The sequence below is a fragment of the Lycium barbarum genome, chromosome 12, assembly GCF_019175385.1.
Source record: "Lycium barbarum isolate Lr01 chromosome 12, ASM1917538v2, whole genome shotgun sequence".
In the NCBI taxonomy this organism is placed as follows: domain Eukaryota; kingdom Viridiplantae; phylum Streptophyta; class Magnoliopsida; order Solanales; family Solanaceae; genus Lycium; species Lycium barbarum.
Window position 1 is genome coordinate 93258294 of NC_083348.1, and position 23442 is coordinate 93281735.

The window sequence follows — 23442 nt, forward strand, 5'->3', positions numbered from 1 at the left end:
AAAGCCGTGTACTTCTAAAAAGCATATGCCCATTTTCATTCATGAACCTTTTTAGCGGGCCTTTGCGAAGACAATGTAGTATAGCCCAATAATGACAAATCATTATACAGAAACCAGACCAATCACGTATCAGGCTAATGACGAAGGCCCAGGCATTCAGATGAATATACAACGAATTTTACATAAATGACTACACTTTGGGGATTTAAAATTTATCATAATTACAGTTTCAATATTTACATTGCGTAGCTACAGTTTTCCCGCTGTATTCAAAAAATGGCTCGCTGTATTCATAAAACGGCCTAGCTGTATTCATGAATACAACGAATAAAAAAAAAAAAAAACTTTTCACTGTATTCAAGTCATATGTATTCAACTCAGCTGTATTCATGTCAAATGTATTCATCTATAACTACTTTTACATTGTATTCACTTTATTGTATTTAAAAATCAGTGGTATTCAAACAACATAAATACAAAAAATATTGTATTCAACTTGTTGCATACAATTTTTTTTTTAGTGAAGGCAGCTAGTAATACACTAAAAATTGAATACATAAAAACATAGATACACTAAAAATTAACAAAAACACTCAAAAAAACTGAATACAAAACAATAAAATGAATACAATCTAAAAAATTAACCAAAAAACTCAAAAATAATGAATACAAATGCTCTGATGATCTCGGCAGATCTGAGAAAAAGGGAGAGAGAGAGAGATCTGGAGTTGTTGAATTTATCTCCACCTTGCTTTTCGTTTTCGCTGGAGTTGGTTTAGCCATTGCTTACAGTTAGTAACTCTACTTTGGTGTTGAAGAGCTTTCTTTCGTGTAAAGGACGAGAAAGTGACTCCATTGAAGTGGTATAAAGAAGGATGAAAGAACTAGGGTTGCTAAAGGAGAGAGAGTTAAGGGAGAAGAGAGAGGGTTGAGGTAAAAGAATGATACATTGGGAAGAAAAATATATTAAAAGACATTAGTTACATTGTGTTATTGATATACAAAATTTAGTTATGAGATGTAATTAAAATAAAGTGTAGCTACTAAATGTAAATAACTTCTAATGTTTGCCACACCATGTAGATTTCCCAATATACAAAGGGTCATTTGCACTTTTGACCATATTTTGTGCTGGTCTTTAATTTTTGTCGTTCAAATGGATTGCTCTTTAATTTTTATCCTTCACAATCGAACTTATGTCTAAAGGAACATAAGTCACGCATTATAATATTCATAAGTTATGCCACCGCCAGTAAAGAACTAATGTCCGCTAGACATAAGTTCGATTTTGAAAGAAAAAAATTGAAGACCATCCCATTTGAAGGGAAAAAGTTAGGGTCTGTTTGGAAAGCCACCTGATAATTGGAATTGGTGTAATTACTACCCTAGTAATTACACAACCTAGTAATTACACAGTATTGTAATTACAATGACCTGTTTGTTTGTCATAATGTAATTACAGTGCAATTACAAACGTGCTGTTTGGTTGCACAAGTGTAATTACATAGTGAGTTTAATTTTAAAATAAAAATTCACTATAAAAAAATTAAAATTAATATTTTAAAAATATATGCCTTTATACATGATATTAAATTAACTATTTAATGACACATTATTTCTCGAAAATATGTTAATTAATAATCATATATTTGTAACTAATATTGTAAAAAATAGTTGATATATAATTAAAATTAATAATATTTTTATTTTAATTGATTATAAATACTTTTTTTGTGAGAACATCATGGGATTTGATGTTTGAGAAAAAAAGAATATTTATAAAAAAAAATGCCACAATATTATTCAAATGTTTAACAAAAATTCTATCAATTATAGGTGAAAAATAAATAACAAGCAATGTGAAATAACAAGTCAATAGTATTAAAACAAATAAATTAAAGTAAAAAATATAACCTAAATTCAAAATCCATTTTTTTTTTTTAACATAATACTCTTATGTCAAATTCCAACATTACATAAGTAAGTTTCAACGTAACATAAGTAAATACTCCTATAATTCAAAAGAAAGGGAAAATATAAGTCTATAACCACATTCACAACGAAATTATACTTTAATAACGTCACTCATTATATGCCAAGTTTGTTAATGACTCATTCTTTCTAATATTAAGAGATGTAGTTTCAAAAATTAGAATAATAATACTGTTATGCTAAATGAATAAAATAAAAAAGTAAAAAAATATGAGCAATTACATGGAACCACAAGAAGTAAAGGTTGGAAATGAGAAGAAAGGAAATGAAATATAAATAATATAAAAAGAAAAATATATTTAAAAAAATAAAAATAATTAAAAAGTAAAAATAAAAAATAAATTAATTAATAGAAATAAAAAAATAAATTATAAAAGCAAAGAAATTAAAATAAAATAAAAAATAAAATAAAAAATAAATAAACTAAAAAGTAACTCTGTAATTACAGAGTGTAATTACACCCAATTCTCAGCCCCCCCCCCCCCCCCCCCCCCTCCCCCTTGAGAATTGGAGAGTGTAATTACACCCTGTCAATTACACCCAATTCCCACCTAACTGTGTAATTACCTGGTCAAACAAACAGGCCAAACTGTGTAATTACACACAATTACATCCAATTCCAATTACCTGGGTGGCTTTCCAAACAGGCCCTTAAAGACCAGCCCATTTGAAGGGAAAACCGTGCAATTACAAGGGTGGTAGCAATGGATAGAAAAACTTGCACTTTGGGCCTTCAAACGGGCTTATCTTAATTTTTTCCCTTCAAATGAACCGTCTTTAATTTTTACCTTTCAAAATCGAATTTATGCTTAGCGAGACATTTGTCCTTTAAAGGCAAGGGACATAACTTGTGAGGTTTATGATGCAAAAATATAAACTTATTCCCTACCCAAAATTTATTTGTTACGAGGCCAAAAATTAAAGACAGCACAAAATAGGAGCATATGCCTCAATGACCCCAGTGGATACGTTAATGAAACACATTACGGGCCAGAAGAAAACTTACCAATTCCAATGTTCACACTAAATTATATTATCTCATCATAGCTAAATAACAAATTGAAGAAAAAATGCACGTTATCAACTATGATTAAGTGATTAAATAGAAAAATAAAATACTCATCATGTTATTATTATCATTGATTTAGTGTAAATATCAAACGCTGAAACAAAAACAGTTATTTGAGACGTTCTCAAACTTTTATCTATGTGTTTGTTTGATTCCATTTAATAAAGACGTTTTTTTTTTTTTTTTTTTTTTTAACCTTTTGGCTTTTATAAAAGAAATCCCTTGAAACACCTTTCTAGAGGAAAATTAATGGATAGAACTACACTTCAAAAAATGGGAACTATTCAAATACGTACGTTTTTTTCATAATAATTTTATAGATATTTTTAAGACAACACCAGAAAATTAAGGAACTGTTCAAAATAGAACGTGCTGCATCTCACGCCAAAGAGTTGGGAGTCAATTTTCGAATATAGTACTCAGACAGAGAAGAGAAGGGACTAATAGAATGAACTTCGCACGTCAGAAAATGAAAGATGACCTAACATGCATGACAATTCCGATAAGCTATTCCTTTGTCTCCTCTCCTTTAACTAATATAAATCCATTGACATTTCTCCGTTTTAAACTTACAGTATAATTGCATGTCATTTGTTTATTCTTTACCACTTCCTAATTCGGCAACATAGATTAAAAAAAAAAAAATTAGCAACAAACTTATCGTGGTCGGACCAAATAGTCTTTAATAATTTTAAATAAAACACCTTATTTGGGGTGACATAATTGTTCTTTGTTTAGATTAACTAATAAATTCTGCCACGTTTCAGGTATCAATTAAAATATCAGATGGCATGGTCGTGTCTGCGAATCAGCATGGATCCAATCATATCTCAAAGTGATCAGAATTAGTACATCTATCTCCATCAATTATGTGAATAGTGAATTTTAATTTAGCACCGGATCTGAACTTGATATAAACGCTAAAAAGTACATACTTCGCGTGACAGTGACTAAAACATTGTTAAGTAAAACAATTTGCAACCTTGTCAAAAACCTACAACAATAATTCTAATAAGACATTTAATTTATCAATATTTTATTTGGTTTCATATTGCCAATTGTTGTTTCTTGATCTAATTCGTACAAGATTTATGTAAGGGAATTCAAAAAATACTAGAATGTCACACTTTTTGAACTTCTGACATAAAACAAATTTTTAAGCTTCTTTGTCACTACATTAGAATCTTCTCTTATATCAAGGAAATTCAACAATTTATAGATAATAAAACAAACTCATTTTTGCCCTATAACTACTTACACAATATATAAGAAACTCGTGTTTTCCATGGCTATTTACGCAATATATTTTTTCGACAAAGGAAATTCAATTGAACCCCTTGGCTCTACATAGCTCCGCCCCTACTGGTTGTATTTATGTATTGCTGAGTTAAGATCAAAATTCTAATCCAATTAAACACCAAAATACATGAGCTAGGCACATCAACGATTGTCAATTTGCTCCTCATCGAGGTTGTTATTATTATTGTCACTGTCACTACACTATTATTGTTATTTTTAAAAAATGGTTGAGGGGAGACAATAGTGAGGCTGTGCCCACTAATTTGAAGGACAAAAAGAATTATTAGGGGTGGGTCCTGGAAAATAAATAAAAAGATGTGACACATAAGGAAGTATAGTGTTAGACTGCCCCAATTCTAATTTTAAAGGGAACAAATTATAACGAGTCTTTATTTGCTCCTATCTACCGTTTAATTGTTATCTGATTGGACTTCACACGTTACACCTAACAAAATCTTCCAAAAGCCTCATATCTATTTGACAATTATTCCAGTAAATCATGTTCTGTCCTTCCACACTTTTCAGAATAAGACGATTCACGGTACCCCAATTTACAGTTTTGGTGCATATATTCATCATGATTCAACAGATACTCATGTATATATATTGGTCTAAATTTTTCTATCAGCTCCATGCTTATTTAAAGAGATACTTAGCCACCAACCATATTAATTATTCTTCTGTTACACAAATACTGTCCCAAATGCTTATTTATATACATTCCATGCATTTTCCCCCTCGACGTGACTCATGCGTCATAAAGCATAAATTAGTTGAAATTTATGCATCGTATATTCTAAACCTACATCCGCGATCTATGGACATCATTATTTAACAAGGAATCACTCAGAATATTACGTACTAACACACAAAATTAGTTGAAATTTGGCCATGCAACATGGTGTCATCACATATTTAAAGCTTACATCCAATATTTATGAGCATCATTGCATACTTAGGAATCGCTTAGAAACTTATGTACTAACAAACAAAATTATTAGTTGAAATTTTGGCCATACATCATGGTGTCATCACATATTTAAAGCTTAATTACATCCACGAATTATGAGCATCATTGCATAATTATAGGAATCACTTAGAAACGCACGTACTAACAAACAAAATTAATTGAAACTTTGGCCATGCAACATGGTGTCATCACATATTCAAAGCTTACATCCACGATTTCCGAGCATCTTTGCTTAGTTAGGAACCACTCAGAAAATTATGTACTAACACTCAAATTTAATTTGAATTACATCCACGATTTATGCACGTCACTGTTTAATTAGGAATCACTCAGAAAATTATGTACTAATACACAAAATCAGTTGAAATTTGGCCGTGCAATGGTGTCACATATTCGGATCCGACTCCTCTCCATTTCGCTTCTCTCCATTTTCCCCAAATTCTTACTTGGATAGGTGACATGTGTTTTATTTTAAAATAAATGGTCTAGATTAAATTAACTAGCCCATGGGTCTTAACCAAAATTAAAGTAATAAATATTTCCATATATTTCTCTCAAAATATTTGGTAACCCACCAATTGAATTAAGGATACAATAATTAATATTCTACTAATAACAAATTATCCCGCAGGAATTAACCCCTCCAAAGTTTAACGTTTTATATTTACAATTTATTTTCGCCAACTCTCTTTTTTTTATCATTGAACTTGGATATTTCAAGCTAATCAATTTTGAGAACATCTCTTATTTCTTTTGGTGGCAGAAAGCTACCTTTTGATTATTTTTTTTAACATCGATATACAACATATATATTAATTAAGACTTTTTATTGCGAGTGATGTCAAAATGAGCATATTTAGAGCAAAAATCAAGAACATACTTTCGAATATGAAGTCAAATTTATAAGAGATTGATAATGATTTTTTTCAATTTTTTTTATAGAATAAGAGAATGTTCTTTTGAATTGATTAACATGAAACTACCCTTTTTCAACGATAAAAGAAAAAAGAAAGCAGACAAGAATAAATAATTTAGCTGCAATTATTGTGGAATATTGTCAGAATTTTTTGAAGCAAATATATATATATATATATATATATATGAAAATATTTGGGAGTTCTTTAAACTGATAAGGAAGAATATATTGAATTATTAATTATCTAAACCATGGTTAGAGTCTTGCTTTAGTTAATTAAATCTCAGCCTTTGGTTTTAACTCATGTCATGTGTCACCTATCCAAGTAAAAACTTGAGGAAAATGGAGAGAAGAGAAATGAAGAGGAGCTCAATCCCACATATTCGGAGCTTACATCCACACGATTTATGAACATCGTTGCTTAATTAGGAAATTCGCAGCAAAGTAAAAAATTAAAAAAAAAAAGAAGAAGATCCACAGCGTAAAATGGAAATTAGAATAATTTGCTGTATTTAATTACACAGAAAATTATGTACTAACACAGAAAAACAAGAAGGAAACAAGATAGTAAGAGATAAAGCAACAGAAAAATGAAAACAAAAACTGTAGCAGCTTCACCTCCTAGATAAAATAGCTAGATTTACAAAACATCGCTTTGGTTTGACCAGTTTAGGTACCGTCCTCTCCTTAACTCTTGTTAAATTCAGGAAGCTCCTTTTCGTAATAAATAGACCAAAGGCAATTTTCTATAAAATTTCTCATTTGTTCAGCTATTTTATTTATTTATACATAATGTTACCCCTACACGACATTGTTTTACGAATTAGGCTTAGTGTCGTTGTTTATTTGACGATGTTGGATAGTGATAGGGAGACCATTAGGAAAATCGACGTAAGGATAGGCAAAAGCCTGATCAGGTGCAGCTAATTTCCAGTGAAAATTAAGAACAAGATAGTGGATGAAAATGGCCATCTCAAGTTTGGCGAGTTCAGATCCTGCACAAAGACGCGGTCCTCCCCCAAATGGCATGAAATTATTACTACTTTTTGTAGTGCTGCTCGTGCCCGTGCTTCCTCCGTCACCTGAAGGCGACCCTTGTTTATTCTGCATTAACAATAATAACACACAACTCTGTCAAGAACTCATTTTGCCATAAATAAGGATTTAATTAGCTTCTATACGCCAATAATGCTAGTAAGTCAATTTAAGGCCATTTAATTATCAGTGCAAGTTAACATGTTGTATATGTTGCATGTTATTATCTATTAGTATATGACACGATAATATAAAAAGATCTACATGATCAACGCATAAAAGTTACTCCCTCTGTCTCAACTTAAGTTTAAGAGAAAAAGAAAGGATTTTGAATCTAAAATAAGACTTAAAAAGTTTTTGTGATGGGTAAAATGGAGAATTTGAAGTTAAATTATTACTACTAATTAGTGTACTAAATATATAAATATATCATTCTGTTTTGGACTGACTAACAATGAAATGGTGTCACATAAACGGATGATGGGAGTATTTGTATGCATAGTTTTCTCCATGATGACCGGGTGGGCCCCTTCGATCTACTTCCTAAACTAAAGTCAACCGGGCATTCACAATCCTGATTCTACTCGCTTCTCTGATCTTGATTGGTCATATATACTGACAAGATAATCTGTGCTTTAGTCGTAGGACAGGTACCCAGGTACCAGAACATAGGTCAGGACGAGAACTCGCTCATTTTGATCCCCTTGTTGACCAAGCAAGGTCGCACTGAGACTGAGAACACCAACGGAACACTCTCTACGAACAACCTTAGACTGGCGTACTGATAGTAGCTGCTGCCTTTCTCACAGGGCGATAAAATCCGTATTATTCTCCGTAAATGTGACCTTAACAGCCACATCCTTTGACAAAAGGCAGCCGGGAAGTCGTTGGGACCTGGGGCTTTATTCAGATTCTCATTCTTCAAAACTTCTTCAAACATGATCTCCGGCTTTCTAAGAAGGGCTTGGAAGAAGAAAATGAAATAGGAACAACCGCGTTGGTCGTAATAGATCGACTTTCATGCTAGTTCTTGCTCCAACATAAGTCAGTTTAATAGCGGATATAACAGATTATTCACAGATTTTTTCGGATTATAACTCTTTTTAATTTGTAATACATGTTAATTAATTGTTACATTAGAGTAAATATTCTTATGGTACAGTGGAGAAAATATGAACTCTTTAGTTAGAAATATAATAGTCAACTGCGGCAATGAGTGTCCTTTCGTCCTCTCAGCTATTGTCGACATTATCGAGGCATTGCGCATTGGGCGGTACAGTACTCACATTAGATATGTCAGATTTCAGAAGAAATTTGGGTCGGACATGCAATTGCATGAATATCTGCTTTTGATCTTCATTCTTCTGTAGTACATTGAGATCCTGAGGAACTAGTACTGGTGCAGCAAGCAGTAAATGCACTTGATTTTTTTCTTGACGAATAGGATTTAAATAACTTGTTTTTACATGTAGTTTGGGCCCAAAAAAAGAAGATAGAATGGGAAATGGATGGACCAGCATGGAGGTGAGCCACCATGAAAAACACAAGGTGCACGAGCACATGAAAACCCCACTAGCCACATGCGGTTTGGGGTTGGCCAAGTCTTTTAAGTGTGTAATTACCTCGATTGGGGCCCTCCCCACGCCCACACGCATGAGACTGTTCTGGGACTTTGGGCTGGTTTTGAGTTGGAATATGGATGGACGATAAATAATCCTATTTGAGTTTTTGGAGTGTGTGGGAAAGTGTTTAGTTAGAGTCCTCACATTTTCTAATTATTAAATATATGGAATTCATTATTCTGATTAATTCATTCGCAAAGTATATTACTCATTTAAGGGTAAGTGTTTCCCGCCACCTCAAAAGCTTTTCGTTTTTAAGATTCAAGGCGAATTTAAAATTCAAATTTTATGGGTTTTGACGTAAAAAATTTACCATAACGTAATTGATTTATTGAGTTCTAAATCGGTTATTTTAAGTTATTTAGTGAATTTTCTTAACATATATATACAGAGAGTTCGTACCAAAGCTATCGGGTGCGAATGAACAAAGATTTACACTTTACATGGGCTCTTGCCTAGGAATCGAACCCACAAAATTTGATTAAGAGTGTGAGGATCAAATGCATTCCACTATACTCCGGACTGTTATTAGAGGCCTCATTCATTCGCACTCAATTCACATCTTTAAGGTGGGGTGTTTCTCCGTACATAATGCAACATCTGTGCAAGAACTGATAATGACAATTCATATTTTGGTTTGGGTCCCTTTCTGGGGATTATTATGATTACCAGGACGGCTAAATCCCACCTTGCTTTTTGCTTTTGCTTATATTTTATATGCTCTATCATGCGACCCCAACAAACGGCCTTGATGGAATGTTCTTTTCCGCTCCCCGCTCCCCAACCTTGTCTTAATTCACGCCCTTATCCATTTTATTATTCTTTTCTTCTTTTGGGGAAAAATATGCCCATTTTTTCTTCTTACAATTCTATAGCACAAACTTGGTTCTTAATAATAGAGTTATAGAGGGTGTGAGTTCTTTTATTATTTTGTCACATGATCCCACGATTCTCATGTGCGACCGCGTGACTAAAATGGGTGGATTCAAAAGGTATCTATAGATGCATAAAGTTAAAAAACTATATGTGAAAAGGAAGCTACTCTCTCTATGATCCTACTCAGACTAACTGCTTTATGAAGCATTAGATTGAAAGTGAAAAAGTAAAACCATATAAGCACGTTGGAAGGTTTAAATGAAAAATTAACTAACCTGCCATCTCCACGGATCAAATTGGTGAGGTCGGCCAAAAAGTGAAGGATCTAAATGCACTGCTGAAATCACCGGCAGCACTTTCCATCCACATGGAATGTCATAACCTTTTTTGTTTTTTCAAGTTGAAAACCGAGGCATAACAAAAAGATTGTTAAAAAGGCAAACCAAATCGCATTCTAAAGCTGCAGACATGCATCATCATATAGTGGTTATTAGCCCATTTTACTATCACTTTGAAACTGTCACATACCTTTATATCGTACATCTTTCACAGCCTTCCTGTGCAGAAACCTCACTACATTCCCAAGCCTTAGAGTCTCACTAATAACCTACAAGTGAACAAAAAAAAAAAAATCAATATGCAAGGATTTAACTTAACTTATCTACTATATTTATCGGTATAAAAATTAGTAGTCCCTCCTTCCTAATTTATGTGGTGGTATTTGATTGACAACATAATTTAAGAAATAAAAGAAGGCTTTTGAAATTTGTGATCTAAAATAAGTAATAAATAATTGTGTGATTATAAATCATGGGAAAAATAGATATTTGGAAAAGTGTCATTCTATTTGGGACTTTCTAAAAGAATGTAGTACTATATGTTAACATGTACTAGTATGTAACATGTTTTATTTTTCAGGTTACAAATCATATTCTTTTATGATCAATTATACATAGTTACCTTTTAAGTGAGCTTACCACTCATAAAAAGTGAGAAATGACAAGAAGCTAAAGAGTAGAAGATTACACATTGGGTGAATTCCATTTTCTTATAGTCCTCCCAATTCAATTCTGTTTCTCCTAACTGCTTTTTGGCTCTGGAAATCTCCAAGTGCTCTTCCTGAATTCATTACCAGCCCAAAAAATTAGTGAGTGGACTTGAAGAATGTCTTAATTCATTCACTAAAAGAATTGATTATTTGTGCTTACTGTCAGTTGTTGAACAGCAGCAGGACAGTTTTCCAAGAAGTAAATAGACAGGGCTATGGCTACTGATGAAGTTTCATGTCCAGCGAAGAGCAAACTTAGTAGCAAATCAAGAATTTGCTCCTTTGAGAGATTGGAATTTTTCAGAACCCACCCAAGCAGGTCATTTTCGCTTCCATTCATTTCCTGGAGCCTCTCTTCCATTTTTCTCTCAATAAATCCAAGAATAGTCGATCGAGACTGTACAAAAAAGGAAGTTACTAATAAAATAATTTTAAATACCCTCTGCTTTTAATCACTTAACTGATATAGTGATAAAGAATAGTACCTGTAAGGCCTTTCTGTAAGCTGTTCCTGGAAAATTCAATGGAGCAGAAACCACTCCTTTCATAAATGTGATGTATTCTTTTTTCAGCTGCTCAGTCTCTAGGTTTCCAGGTTGTAAACTCATGATATGCTCTGCCATGAAGTTGAATGTGAACTGTAGAAATTTCACACAGAAAAGAAGAACAATTTAACAAAGTTAGATCATATTGAATAAAATTGATCATCCTCATAGGTAAATTAAAAGTAGTAGTAGTAGTACTACTACTTATTACCTTCTTTGCTTCATCTTGTGCACAAACAACAGAAGCTTTTTTCCAAGAGCCAAGAACAAGAAGAGTGTGTTTTTCAACCTCACTTAAAAGTTGATTCCTGAGCCTGCCATTGCTCAAGAAATTCAAAGAAATCATCCTCATATCTCTATGCATTTGTCCAACTAGAACCAACATAGACCATTTTCCAAGAATTCCACCTATGCTTCTTGGATAACTACACTCAAATAATCTGCCTTCATTCTGCAGAATGTATCTGTTGAGCCCTGCATCTGCTGAAACTATTGTTGGCTCTCCAAACAAATTTGACTTGTAAATTTTTCCATACCTGCAAAATTCAAATTATCAGGACAAGATTTAATCTTTGCAAAAAAGAAAGAAATGAAATTGGATTTAATGAATTACTTAGAGATGTGATCTTGCATGAAATCTCCAATAGTGGTAGCTGAATAAGGTCTCAAATAGCCAATAGTTTCACCAAGAAAAGGCCAACCCATGTCCCCTGGTGGAAGATTTGGAAATTTCTGTTTTCTTTTGAATAGATTAAGTATAATAAGTACTGCAAAGATTGGGGGAACAAGAAAAAGAAAAAACTCCAAGTCAGACATGAAGAAAATTTGATGATTTCAGTGAATCTATATATCTCTGTTTCAGTTTCAACACTCAGTAGGCTCTGTTGCTGAAGCAGAGCTGGAATAAGATAGTAAGTGTTAATTACTACTCAATATGTTATAGCACTATGTGCAGCTTCGACTATGAATCTTCCAAGCTGCTGCTATAAAGGAACTTTCAGTTTTCTGAATCTCTTTTTGGAAAGTATGTTGCTTTTTATAGGCTTCTTTGTTGTCGTTTAGCACTTGCACGAATCCGCGACTTTTCTAGCACAAAAAAAAAAAATTGAACCAAATTAGTGCAAAAAAAAAATTAAAAATACATTAGTAGGTTTCACGCACAAAATTCGTGCGTGAAAGCACCAAAATGCAAAAATGCAGCTTCGGCCTTTCACGCACGAAATTCGTGCGTTATGGGACCAACTTGCAAAAATGCAACCTGGGCCTTTCACGCACGATTTAAGGAGGCCTAACATGTTAAAGTGTCAGGAAAATTAACCTTTCACGCACAGAAACTGTGCGCGAAAGGCTTTTATCCTTCCACGCACTACTTTCGTGCGTGAAAAGGCCTCCCCCCCCCCCCCCCCCCAACACTTTGATTTGACAATGCATTATTTGATCGTTTTAACACGATTTGTATTGCGCACCATTTTAATGCGCAATGTAACACCACGCATGACAATTTCAGGAATCTATGGCAAATAAAGCCTTGATTTGACAATACATTGCTGCATTATTTGACCGTTTTAACACGACTTGTATTGCACACCATTTTAATGCGCATTGTAAGTATTGATTTGACAACACAACACGCATGACAATTTCAGGAATCTATGACACATAAAGCCTTGATTTGACAATACGTTGCTGCATTATTTGACCGTTTTAACACGACTTCTATTGCGCACCATTTTAATGCGCAATGTAACACCACGCATGACAATTTCAGGAATCTATGACAAATAAAGCCTTGATTTGACAATACATTGCTGCATTATTTGACCGTTTTAACACGACTTGTATTGCGCACCATTTTAATGCGCATTGTAAGTATTGATTTGACAACACAACACGCATGACAATTTCAGGAATCTATGACACATAAAGCCTTGATTTGACAATACGTTGCTGCATTATTTGACCGTTTTAACATGACTTGTATTGCGCACCATTTTAATGCGCATTGTAAGTATTGATTTGACAACACACCACGCATGACAATTTCAGGAATCTATGACACATAAAGCCTTGATTTGACAATACATTGCTGCATTATTTGACCGTTTTAACACGACTTGTATTGCGCACCATTTTAATGCGCAATCTAAGTGTTGATTTGACCACACACTACGCATTACAATTTTGAGTGGTCTATTTAACTTGAAGGGTTGACGAGTGAAAAACTCATCAACTTCTAAGTCTTACAAGTCATTCAAAAAAAAAATCAAACTTCATAGAAAAAATGTCTGAAAATGCTTCAACTGTTAAGGTTTCACTATTTTGGGATGGAGATATCGTCGAGGACAATTACTCCATTCATTATAGTATCAAACCAAAAGCCCATGTTAAATTTCCAACAACTTTAAATTATGAAACACTAGTCAGTTACATGCACAAAAGAATGAAAACTACACCCACTGAGTTTGGAATCTCAATAACTGGCAGATATCCACAAACAATATCAAACGGTGTAGTGCGTTATGGCATGCACAATATCAACGATGATGAATCTTTGAGTGATTATTTGGGATCGCCGGAAGAATATCGTGATTTAGTATTCATTAATGTTCTTGAGATGTATGTTGAAAAGATACCTCGAGAAGAAGTCCCTCAAGTCCAGCCTTTTCATGGTAACACTTATGGGGACTTTAGTTCTTATGGAGACATTTTGAGTGGTCAAGTGCCGCTGGAAAATCTAAGCCAGCAATTTAATCAAGCTTACAATGAAAATTGGTAAATATGGATTTTTCATATTATTATGTGTAGTAGCACGTGTTTGTTGTATGAATTGGTAAATAACTAGTTTTCAAATCTTTATAGGAACTATTCTCAAAACTCGCCAGTGGTACCAAATATGGATGTTGGTCAATCCTCTCAGTTCGGTGGAGTTGATCATTCTCCACACCATGACAGTGCTTATGAACGACAGTAAGTTCATCACCTTGATATTAAATTATCTGTATATATATATGATGTTGGTATTTAAAGTATGTTACTTTTCGTGCAGAGGATGAATGCACTTGATAATGAAGATTTTCCTAATTATTATGAGTCATCATCAAGTGATGACGATGAAATAGCTAATAATGCAGAGGTAACCGATGATGAAGATGATGATGATGTTCAAGTTGGTATGACCAACAATATTCCTCAAAGCCAAAACCAACAAGAACCAATGCACCACCACGTACCACCACCGATGGCTGAAAACCCAACTTCTGAAAGCCCAGTTCAGTGGCATTCTTACAATATCCCTTATCTTGACAGCCTGGAGGGTCGTGATGATACATTTGTCTTCACAAGAGAAGATGATGATAGTCGCCAAAAAACCTGGATTGAACCAAAGGATCTCAACAAAGATCGATGCTACCTTGCAAAGGGAATGTTGTTCGCATCCAAAAAGGCGTTGCAACGGGCTGTCAAAATTTATTGTTTTAAGGACATGAGGGAGTTTAAGGTTGATCAGTCAAACACAAAGATATGGAGACTAGTTTGTAAACGACGGTATCAAGGCTGTGAGTGGTTGCTTCGGGGAATTGTTAAGCCTGATGGTATGTGGGCTATCACAAAATTCCGCGAAAGACACACTTGTGATATGGAAGAAAATCGAGCAGATCATTATAATTTAGATACAAACATGATTGCTCAAGTATTACTTAAAGACGTTGCTGAAACACCAAGGTAACTTATCCTACCTAGTACATTCTATGTCTTATATCGATTAAAAGATCATTACTAAATGTTGTTTGTTTAAACTTGTGCAGGATCTGTCATACCCCATTTTAACCGGGTTAAATTTAGAAGTACGACATATTGGAGATTCCTGTTTTATTTGTTTATTTTAAGGAGTCGCCACCTAATTATTCATGGTGAATTAGGACACCTAAAGTTTATTAAAGTTATGTTTAAAGTTAACTCTGTTTAAGGTCTGCGAAACTTAAGATTCTAGGTAAGGGTTCAATTAGTCTAAAGGGAAGGTATTAGGCACCCTTTAAGACCCATTAACAATGGTTAACCGACCGGACTTATAATTAATTAGGCTAAGTGTAAATATAGTATTATAGAAAGGAAAGTAGCTTTGTAAGTATGGCTAAAGTTATAGATAAACATGAAAAAATGCCATTTAAAATAGAATTTGTAAAAAGTAATAGTTTGTATAAAAAGAGTACTTTTAATGCTATTTTGAAATACGACTTATAAATGTTGTTAAGGTTTCGACTAATGATGTTATTTTAAAAATAAAGCTTGCCAAAGATAGTTTACATATGAGTATTAAAAAAAAATGTGAATTTATGCAGCGTTTTGATAAATACTTGAAAGAAAAAAAAAATCAAATGGTGAGATATTAATGATTGTCTTTTGTATTTTAGGAGTATGAACAAAGTACGAAAATAGTTAATGCGAGTTTTATTTTATCTCTTTTATTATTTCTTATAAAACTATACTCAATCAAAGTATGTACAATTTGGATAAATCTAAAAAAAATCAACAAACGTGTGCTTTAATTTATATGGGTCTATTCATTACGTTTGAATTCTTTAAGATAGTGAAAATAAATTATGATTCCCTTAGCTAGAGAAATGTAGTCATACTGTTTTTTAAGAATCAATTATTCGAATATATAAAATATCATAGATTCCATAAATAACTATAATATAGAAAGAGAATGAAATCTATGGGCTAATCGTGAGTTTCTCCCTTAAGTTAAGCCACCCACTATGTTAAAATTAAACCCACTAATTTATTAGAATTCATCTAAGTTAATAAAAGTGAGATAAAATATTAGTCATACTAAACAAGTGAGAATACATAATAATAAAATAAGGAAAGAGGAAAAGAATAAATGGGTACGGCCCATTTATTAAGGCCCAATTGCTGCGAACTCTTTATGCTATTGGGCTTGGGCCCAGTAAATTTAGTATATGGCTGCGAATTTCATGCGGTAGCGGTGTCGTTGAGTCTCAAAGTGAAACTCTTCGGCTCCGGTGTACATGCCTTTTTTGTGTGCAATGAACTGGGGTCTTCGGGGTCTCGAATCTATGCTCGAACACGAACGACACTCGAATTCTTTTGAGTTGTAAACTCAACAAATCCGCAGACGAATGTTTTAAAGCCAAAGAAAATCAAAGTGAATTTATTGGAAACCCTTTGTCGCGACTAAAGTTCACCGGTAAAAGGAAGAATCAAGTGTAGAAGATAGTGGATGTCCCCCAAAACCATGAATCCTTGTTTCTCTTCCCCCCTTTTATAGGAAGGTGATTAGGTTTTTGTATGTGAGGTACGGCGGTGAGTGGAGGGGAGCGTGTGTGGGGAAAAGGGAAGAGGAGCGGCGGTAGTGGGGAGTGAGACGAGGGAGATGAGGCGGAGGAAAGGGGGAAAAGGAAGAAAGAGAGATGAGGAGAGAGGCGGAAAAGTGGGAAAGAAAGAGGAGAGAGGCAAGGGGTGAGAGAGGCGGGGAAAGGAAAAGAAAAAGGGGGGTAGGGTTTAGAATAATGAGGTAAATGGGCCGCCGGGTCGGGTGAATTAATGGACTGGACCGAAATTAAGATGGTAATGGGCTGGTCCGTTTGGGCTGAAAATATGGGTTGAGTATAAAAATGTGGGTTATTTATTTGGGTAGGGAAATAATATTGTATTTGTATTTTTGGCCATTAATTTGGCTGAAAAATGTTGATCCTTCCTCCTTTATTTAATTATTTTTTGGGCTTCTAATTTGATAACTAGTACAATATATACTATGTAAAGACGATTGATAATTAATATGTAGATAAAAATAAATATTTTGCAAAGTGTTGTCTTGTAATTAATTTAGCGATTCCAAACCCGAAAATGAAACGATGACGAACATTAAAAATTTGTGATAAAGTAATGCTCGTAATGTTTAAAAATAAGAGTAGTGAAAAATAATAGTAGTGAAAATAAAGTGTTTAGTTCTTCAGTAAATTTAGAAGCCCGAGTGAATAGAATTAAATAAGGGAGGGACAAAATTGGGTGTCAACAGATGCCCCTCTTCGACCGGAGACGATGTAAGAGTTTTCGAGCGAAGAAGTTGACGTAGTAGCCAATTTTGTTACGACCAACAAAATATGGATTTGTAAGGAAATACGGTTTTTAGAGAATTGGTGGTCGATCCTGTGGAGAGAATATTATTTATGGATTTATAACTTTGCAAGGGTCATGGACAGATGACGAGAATGAAACATATGCTTATAGCCTCCTAATTATAAATGTGGCGCGCAACACACTTTCAAGTAGGACTCTACTAGGCACGATGTGAATTCTTCAAAGATGCCCCAGTGTTGAGTTATGGAAACGCTGGGGATGTAGAAAGGAATATGAGGTTGTGAAAAGAGTAGATTTAGTAGAGTTTTAGCGGGAGATGTGAAAGAGAAATTAACCTACGTATCACATGTTTGTGGATTGAGTTCGAGAGTAGATTCGTGACCTTTGCTTGTGAGTTTGGTATTCCTCTTCAGCAAATTTGCCCCAGTTCACTGCGTAAGATAAAGTTCCACGTTGTGTTGTGTCTCCGCAGGTTGTACTTTCTGCCAAAACTGAAATTCATGTCACAATTAGTAGAAAAGTTGGAAGTGTAAAATTATAAAGAGTGTAAATGATAGTAAATATGAGTGCGGGAATGAAGATGAAGCCGTGTGGGAAATGTTGTCTCTGGTTGTCTTCAGGGACTTGAATGAATGTGTGATGCGTATGCTGAGGATGTAATAAGGTCTCTAGTTGCTTTTGAAGATGATAGTGATAAGGTCTCCGGCGGTCTTCCGGTACTCGATGATAACTGATATCTGCGAATTTTAAGGTAAATTCATTAAAGTGGTAAAGTAGATGATGAAATAAAGGAATGAAGTAAGGAGTAAAATAAGTGTATAGCCGTTTGGCTTTATGCAGGTGAGGCCGTGTAGCCATGCGATGTCTCCGGTTGTCTTCGGGGACTTGATGATATGTCTCCGGTTGTCTTCGGGGACTTGATGCTATGTCTCCGGTTGTTTTCGGGGACTTGATGCTATGTCTCCGGTTATTTTCGGGGACTTGATGCTATGTCTCCGGTTGTCTTCGGGGACTTGATGCTATGTCTCCGGTTGTTTTCGGGGACTTGATGCTATGTCTCCGGTTGTCTTCGGGGACTTGATGCTATGTCTCCGGTTGTTTTCGGGGACTTGATGCTACGTCTCCGGTTGTCTTCGGGGACTTGATGCTGTCTGCGAAATTTAAGGTAAAATTGTGGAAGTAGGAAAAGTAGATGATGAAATAAAGAAATGAAGTAAGGAGCAAAATAAGTGTATAGCCGTTTGGCTTATGCAGGTGAGGCCGTGTAGCCATGCGATGTCTCCGGTTGTCTTCGGGGACTCGATGATATGTCTCCGGTTGTCTTCGGAGATTTGATGATAAATGATGTAGCCGTTTGGCTTATGCGGGTGAGGCTGTGTAGCCATGTGATGTCTCCGGTTGTCTTCGGGGACTCGATGATATGTCTCCGGTTGTCTTCGAGGATTTGATGATAAATGATGTAGCCGTTTGGCTTATGCGGGTGTGGCTGTGTAGCCATGTGATGTCTCCGGTTGTCTTTGGGACTCAATGATATGCTAATGAGGCCGTACAACCAAATGATGTCTCTGGTTGTCTTCAGAGACTTAATGATAATTCCTGTAAAATCGTTAGAATTGGTAAAGTGAATGATAAGGTAGAGAGTAGTGTCATAGTGTAGCCGTCTGGCTTATGCATATGAGACTGTATAGCCGAATGATGCCCCCGGTTGTCTTCAGAGACTCGACGCCAATCCTGTAAAATTCAAGATAAATATGTGAATTCTTATTTTAGGGTAGAATGACCCAATATGTCCTATTTTAGGGTGGACGAACCCAAGTATCCTATTTTAGGGTGGAAGAACCCGATATCCTATTTTAGGGTGGAAGAACCCAATATGTCTTATTTTAGGGTGGACGAACCCAATGTATCCTATTTTAGGGTGGAAGAACCCAATATGTCCTATTTTAGGGTGGACGAACCCAAGTATGTCTCCGGTTGTTTTCGAGGACATGATGCATATGCCGTGTGAGGCATTTAAAGAAATGATATCCTATTAAAGGCGGACGAGCCTAAAATGTCCTATTTTAGGGTGGACGAACCCAAGCATGTCTCCGGTTGTTTTCGAGGACATGATGCATATGCCGTGTGAGGCATTTAAAGAAATGATATCCTATTAAAGGCGGACGAGCCTAAAATGTCCTACTTTAGGGTGGACGAACTCAAGCATGTCTCCGGTTGTTTTCGAGGACATGATGCATATGCCGTGTGAGGCATTTAAAGAAATGATATCCTATTAAAGGCGGACGAGCCTAAAATGTCCTATTTTAGGGTGGACTAACCCAAGCATGTCTCTGGTTGTTTTCGAGGACATGATGCATATGCCGTGTGAGGCATTTAAAGAAATGATATCCTATTAAAGGCGGACGAGCCTAAAGTGTCCTATTAAAGGCGGACAATCCTAAAGTGTCTTATTAAAGGCGGACGAGCCTAAAGTGTCCTATTAAAGGCGGGCGAGCCTAAAGTGTCCTATTAAAGGCGGACAATCCTAGAGTGTCCTATTAAAGGCAGACGAGCCTAAATGCTGTGCGTTTGCGAACAATGATGTTGTCCCTTTGTCGGGCATTTGAAAGTAATAATGCAATGCGATGCCTTTGCAGTGCGGTCATTTGAAAGCAGTAGTGCATATGCAGTGCGATGCTTTTGAAGAAATGATGTCCTATTAAAGGCGGACGAGCCTAAAATGTATAGTTATCCTCGGGGTGTGATATTGATGCCTCCAGCGGTCTTGGGAGATGCCTTCAGCTGTCTTTGGAAACTTAACAATGATTCCTGCAAAGTTCAGAGTAAAATGGTTAAAGCTGGTAAAGTATATGATAAAATAATTGATAAAGTATGGAGTAAAGTGGTGGAATAGCCGTCTGGCTCATGATGTTGATGGTATCGTGACAGGCCAAATTTAGGACACGTAATCCTGATTTAATTCGCCTTCAATCTCGTCAACCTACAAAAACAGGTGTATAAAGTTATAAAATTATTTTGATAAAAAATAAATTAAAAGATAAGGTTGGAAGTAAAGCCGTATGGTTTTTGAGGCGAGGCCACAATGGCCCTGATTGATAGACTTGATTGTTGATCTCGCGATTTTAAGTTCCTGCACTCAAAGAAAAATTCTTAGTTTGGGAGGGGGAGTTGATTCGTGTTGACTCGAAGCTTGACGTTGTTGGCTGCTCCATTCGTCTTATTTGTTTGGATCTTGTGACCTCCGTTCAAACCTTGGTAGATGAACAGTAGTGAAAATGATTGAAAGAAAGTGTTTCATTCAAAAAGTGTATATGTAAGTGTATATATAAGGAAAGATATATATATGTAAGTATATGTATATAAGGAAATATATATGTGTAAATATATGTATGTAAGTTGTAAAATATTTCTGCCAACTTCAGATTGTGACACTTCTAAAGTAATTGGTCTATAATACTTCCTGTCTGATAGTCTCAATATTGTCGATGTCCAATCGTTCTTTCGTCTATATCTTTTCAAAATATGCCCCAGTTTTGGGTTCAGAAGGGTATGCTAAACTTATGTTGTGGTGTGACCGAACCTTATATAGGTTGCCTACGTATCCTTCCAGGGAATCAGGTCAGAACGTAGTTCGTAAGGTTCACAAAATATGGTTTGAGAATTTAATAAAGGGACCGAACCCGATGTGGATTGCCTACGTATCCCACCAAGGGAATCAGGTCAGCGTAGTTCTGTTGTGTAAATGGTAAAAGGTTTGTTGGTTTTCTACCTAAATATGACTAACCCGTATGTTGAAAGTCTACGAATCCCGCCAAAGGAATCAAGTCATGTGTAATTCTCCTTACATAAGGATTTCTGATTTTATGTTATAATGCAACCGAACCCTATGTGGGCTGCCTACGTATCCCACCACGGGAATCAGGTCGGAACGTAGTTCGTACGCATGCAAAATGGGAAAAATTCTAATCTAGTATGACCGAGTCGCTATGTGGGCTGCCTACGTATCCACCAAGGAATCAGGTCAAGCGTAGTTCGTAGGCATGCAAAATCTTTTGATTTTTTTTTTGTTCTAAATGCAACCGAACCCTATGTGGGCTGCCTACGTATCCCGCCGAGGGAATCAAGTCAGCGTAGTTCGTTATGTAAAGGGCTAAAGGTTTGTTTGATTTCTAACTAAATATGATTGACCTGTATGTTGATAGTCTACGAATCCCATCAAGGGAATCAGGCCCTGTGTAGTTTTCCTTGTATAAGGATTTTTTGGATTTTTTGTTATAAAGCAACCGAACCCTATGTGGGCTGCCTACGTATCCCACCACGGGAATCAGGTCGGAACGTAGTTCGTACCGTCTATTAAAGGAAAGGTTGCAAACTAGGTTGTCTTACCTAATGTCGTCCTTTGATCTCTTCTTGGATTGCTAGCTTTCAGGCTTATGTCATCACCTATCGGCTATTTCAATTCTTTTTTAGTGGAATCTTGTCTTGTCCCCTAGTTTCTTTGTTACTCTCTCGGGATGTATGTTGTCTATTCGTTCATTTCATGTCACAATCGTAGAGTTGACAGATTTGATAGTTATAGTAGAGAATAACGATAATAGATGATTAAGGAAAATCAGAAATGCATTCATAGATTTTGCAATTAAGTTTCAAAAGATGAGGCAAAGCAACAAAAGTCTTGAGCATGATTCAAACCTCAATTTTAAAATCGTGCTATTTCAAAAGTTTTCTATATGTTCAAACTACCAAGACTCCTGGAGTAAGAAACCAATTCTTCAAAGTCTCTCCTGGTTTGGCATCCCGGATGGTCAGTGTCTTGGTGTCGACACGAATCAACTCTTTTTGGGGATATAAGAACATAAAATGCAAAATGATGTCAGTCTCATAACATAGAGTCAAGTAGGTAAAGTCATGATCACATAGAGTCAAGTAAGGCATGTAGCAAATAATTTATCAAATAAAGTCAAACAAGTTGTCAAACAGATGTAAACGATTATATCAAAAAAATAATAACGCGTCCTAATATGCATGTGATCTCTTTGTGCCAGAGGTAGGCTTAACGTTTGTTTGAAGGGTAAAGTGTGCCATAATACGTCATCCCATTGCTTTTGATTAATTAAACAAATTCTATTTCCCCAAAATAAAGTACAAAAAATAATGTAATATTTATTACATGTCAAATGAGTACAACATGGAGTGTTCTAATCTAAGTAAAGTAAATACAATTTCCTATGTCTAAATTTAAGCTCCGTTTTGTGATGTCATTGATCTTCGTCATTCATTGTACTCCAATGTAAATCCATACCTGTCATAGAAACGTTAGTCATTCCCTCCCCCCTAAAGTTTAATTAGTTAAAGCAACTAGTCCATATTTAGGCACAGTTATCCTTCAAACATGCACATAAAGTATGATTAGTGTCACTCGGGGTCGTGAACCCGCTTGGACATTTGGGTAAAGTTGTCTAATGGGTTTAATACACCAAGGGGTCGTTTGGTTTAAGGACTCATTAGTCCCGGGATTATAATCCCGGGACTAATTTATCCCATCTAGTGGGATTATTTTATACCATATAAAAGATGGTATAAAATAATCCCAGTATAAGTGGGTTAAGAAGGTATAAGCAGGGTGATACGCTCAAATTACACCTATTAATGGCGTAAAGCGGACGTTGTCAAATATAGTAACCCAACAAGGTTGGGGTCGAATCCCACAGGGAATATGGAGAGAAAAGAGTACTAATCGTATGTGATACCGGTCTTTAAATGCTTTAATCCTATTCCGGATAGTTTGAATTGATTGTTGAATAATGTAATTTAATACTTTGACTTAAAATGTAATTAATGTGAGAGAGAGAGACTAAGGTTGTGTTCCCCAATTTGATTAGATATTATGCTTCAGGTTTCAAAGTGATATACTTCTAATGGTTGTTCTATGAATATGCACTTGGTCTCTTAAAGACTTCTTAATGTT

At 35.2% G+C, this 23442-nt stretch overlaps 1 protein-coding gene across 1 annotated transcript; it reads right to left on the reverse strand.

The window, feature by feature from the left end:
* Positions 1-6719: 6719 nt before the first annotated feature.
* Positions 6720-12386, reverse strand: LOC132623588 (cholesterol 22-monohydroxylase CYP90B51). The gene is made up of 8 exons (XM_060338363.1): positions 11986-12386; positions 11584-11908; positions 11313-11465; positions 10988-11224; positions 10806-10898; positions 10308-10386; positions 10055-10161; positions 6720-7350 (listed from the first exon to the last, which is right to left on the reverse strand). Exons 1-8 carry the CDS (start codon positions 12186-12188, stop codon positions 7063-7065), a joined length of 1485 nt encoding a protein of 494 aa, XP_060194346.1. The 5' UTR covers positions 12189-12386; the 3' UTR covers positions 6720-7062.
* Positions 12387-23442: the final 11056 nt, after the last annotated feature.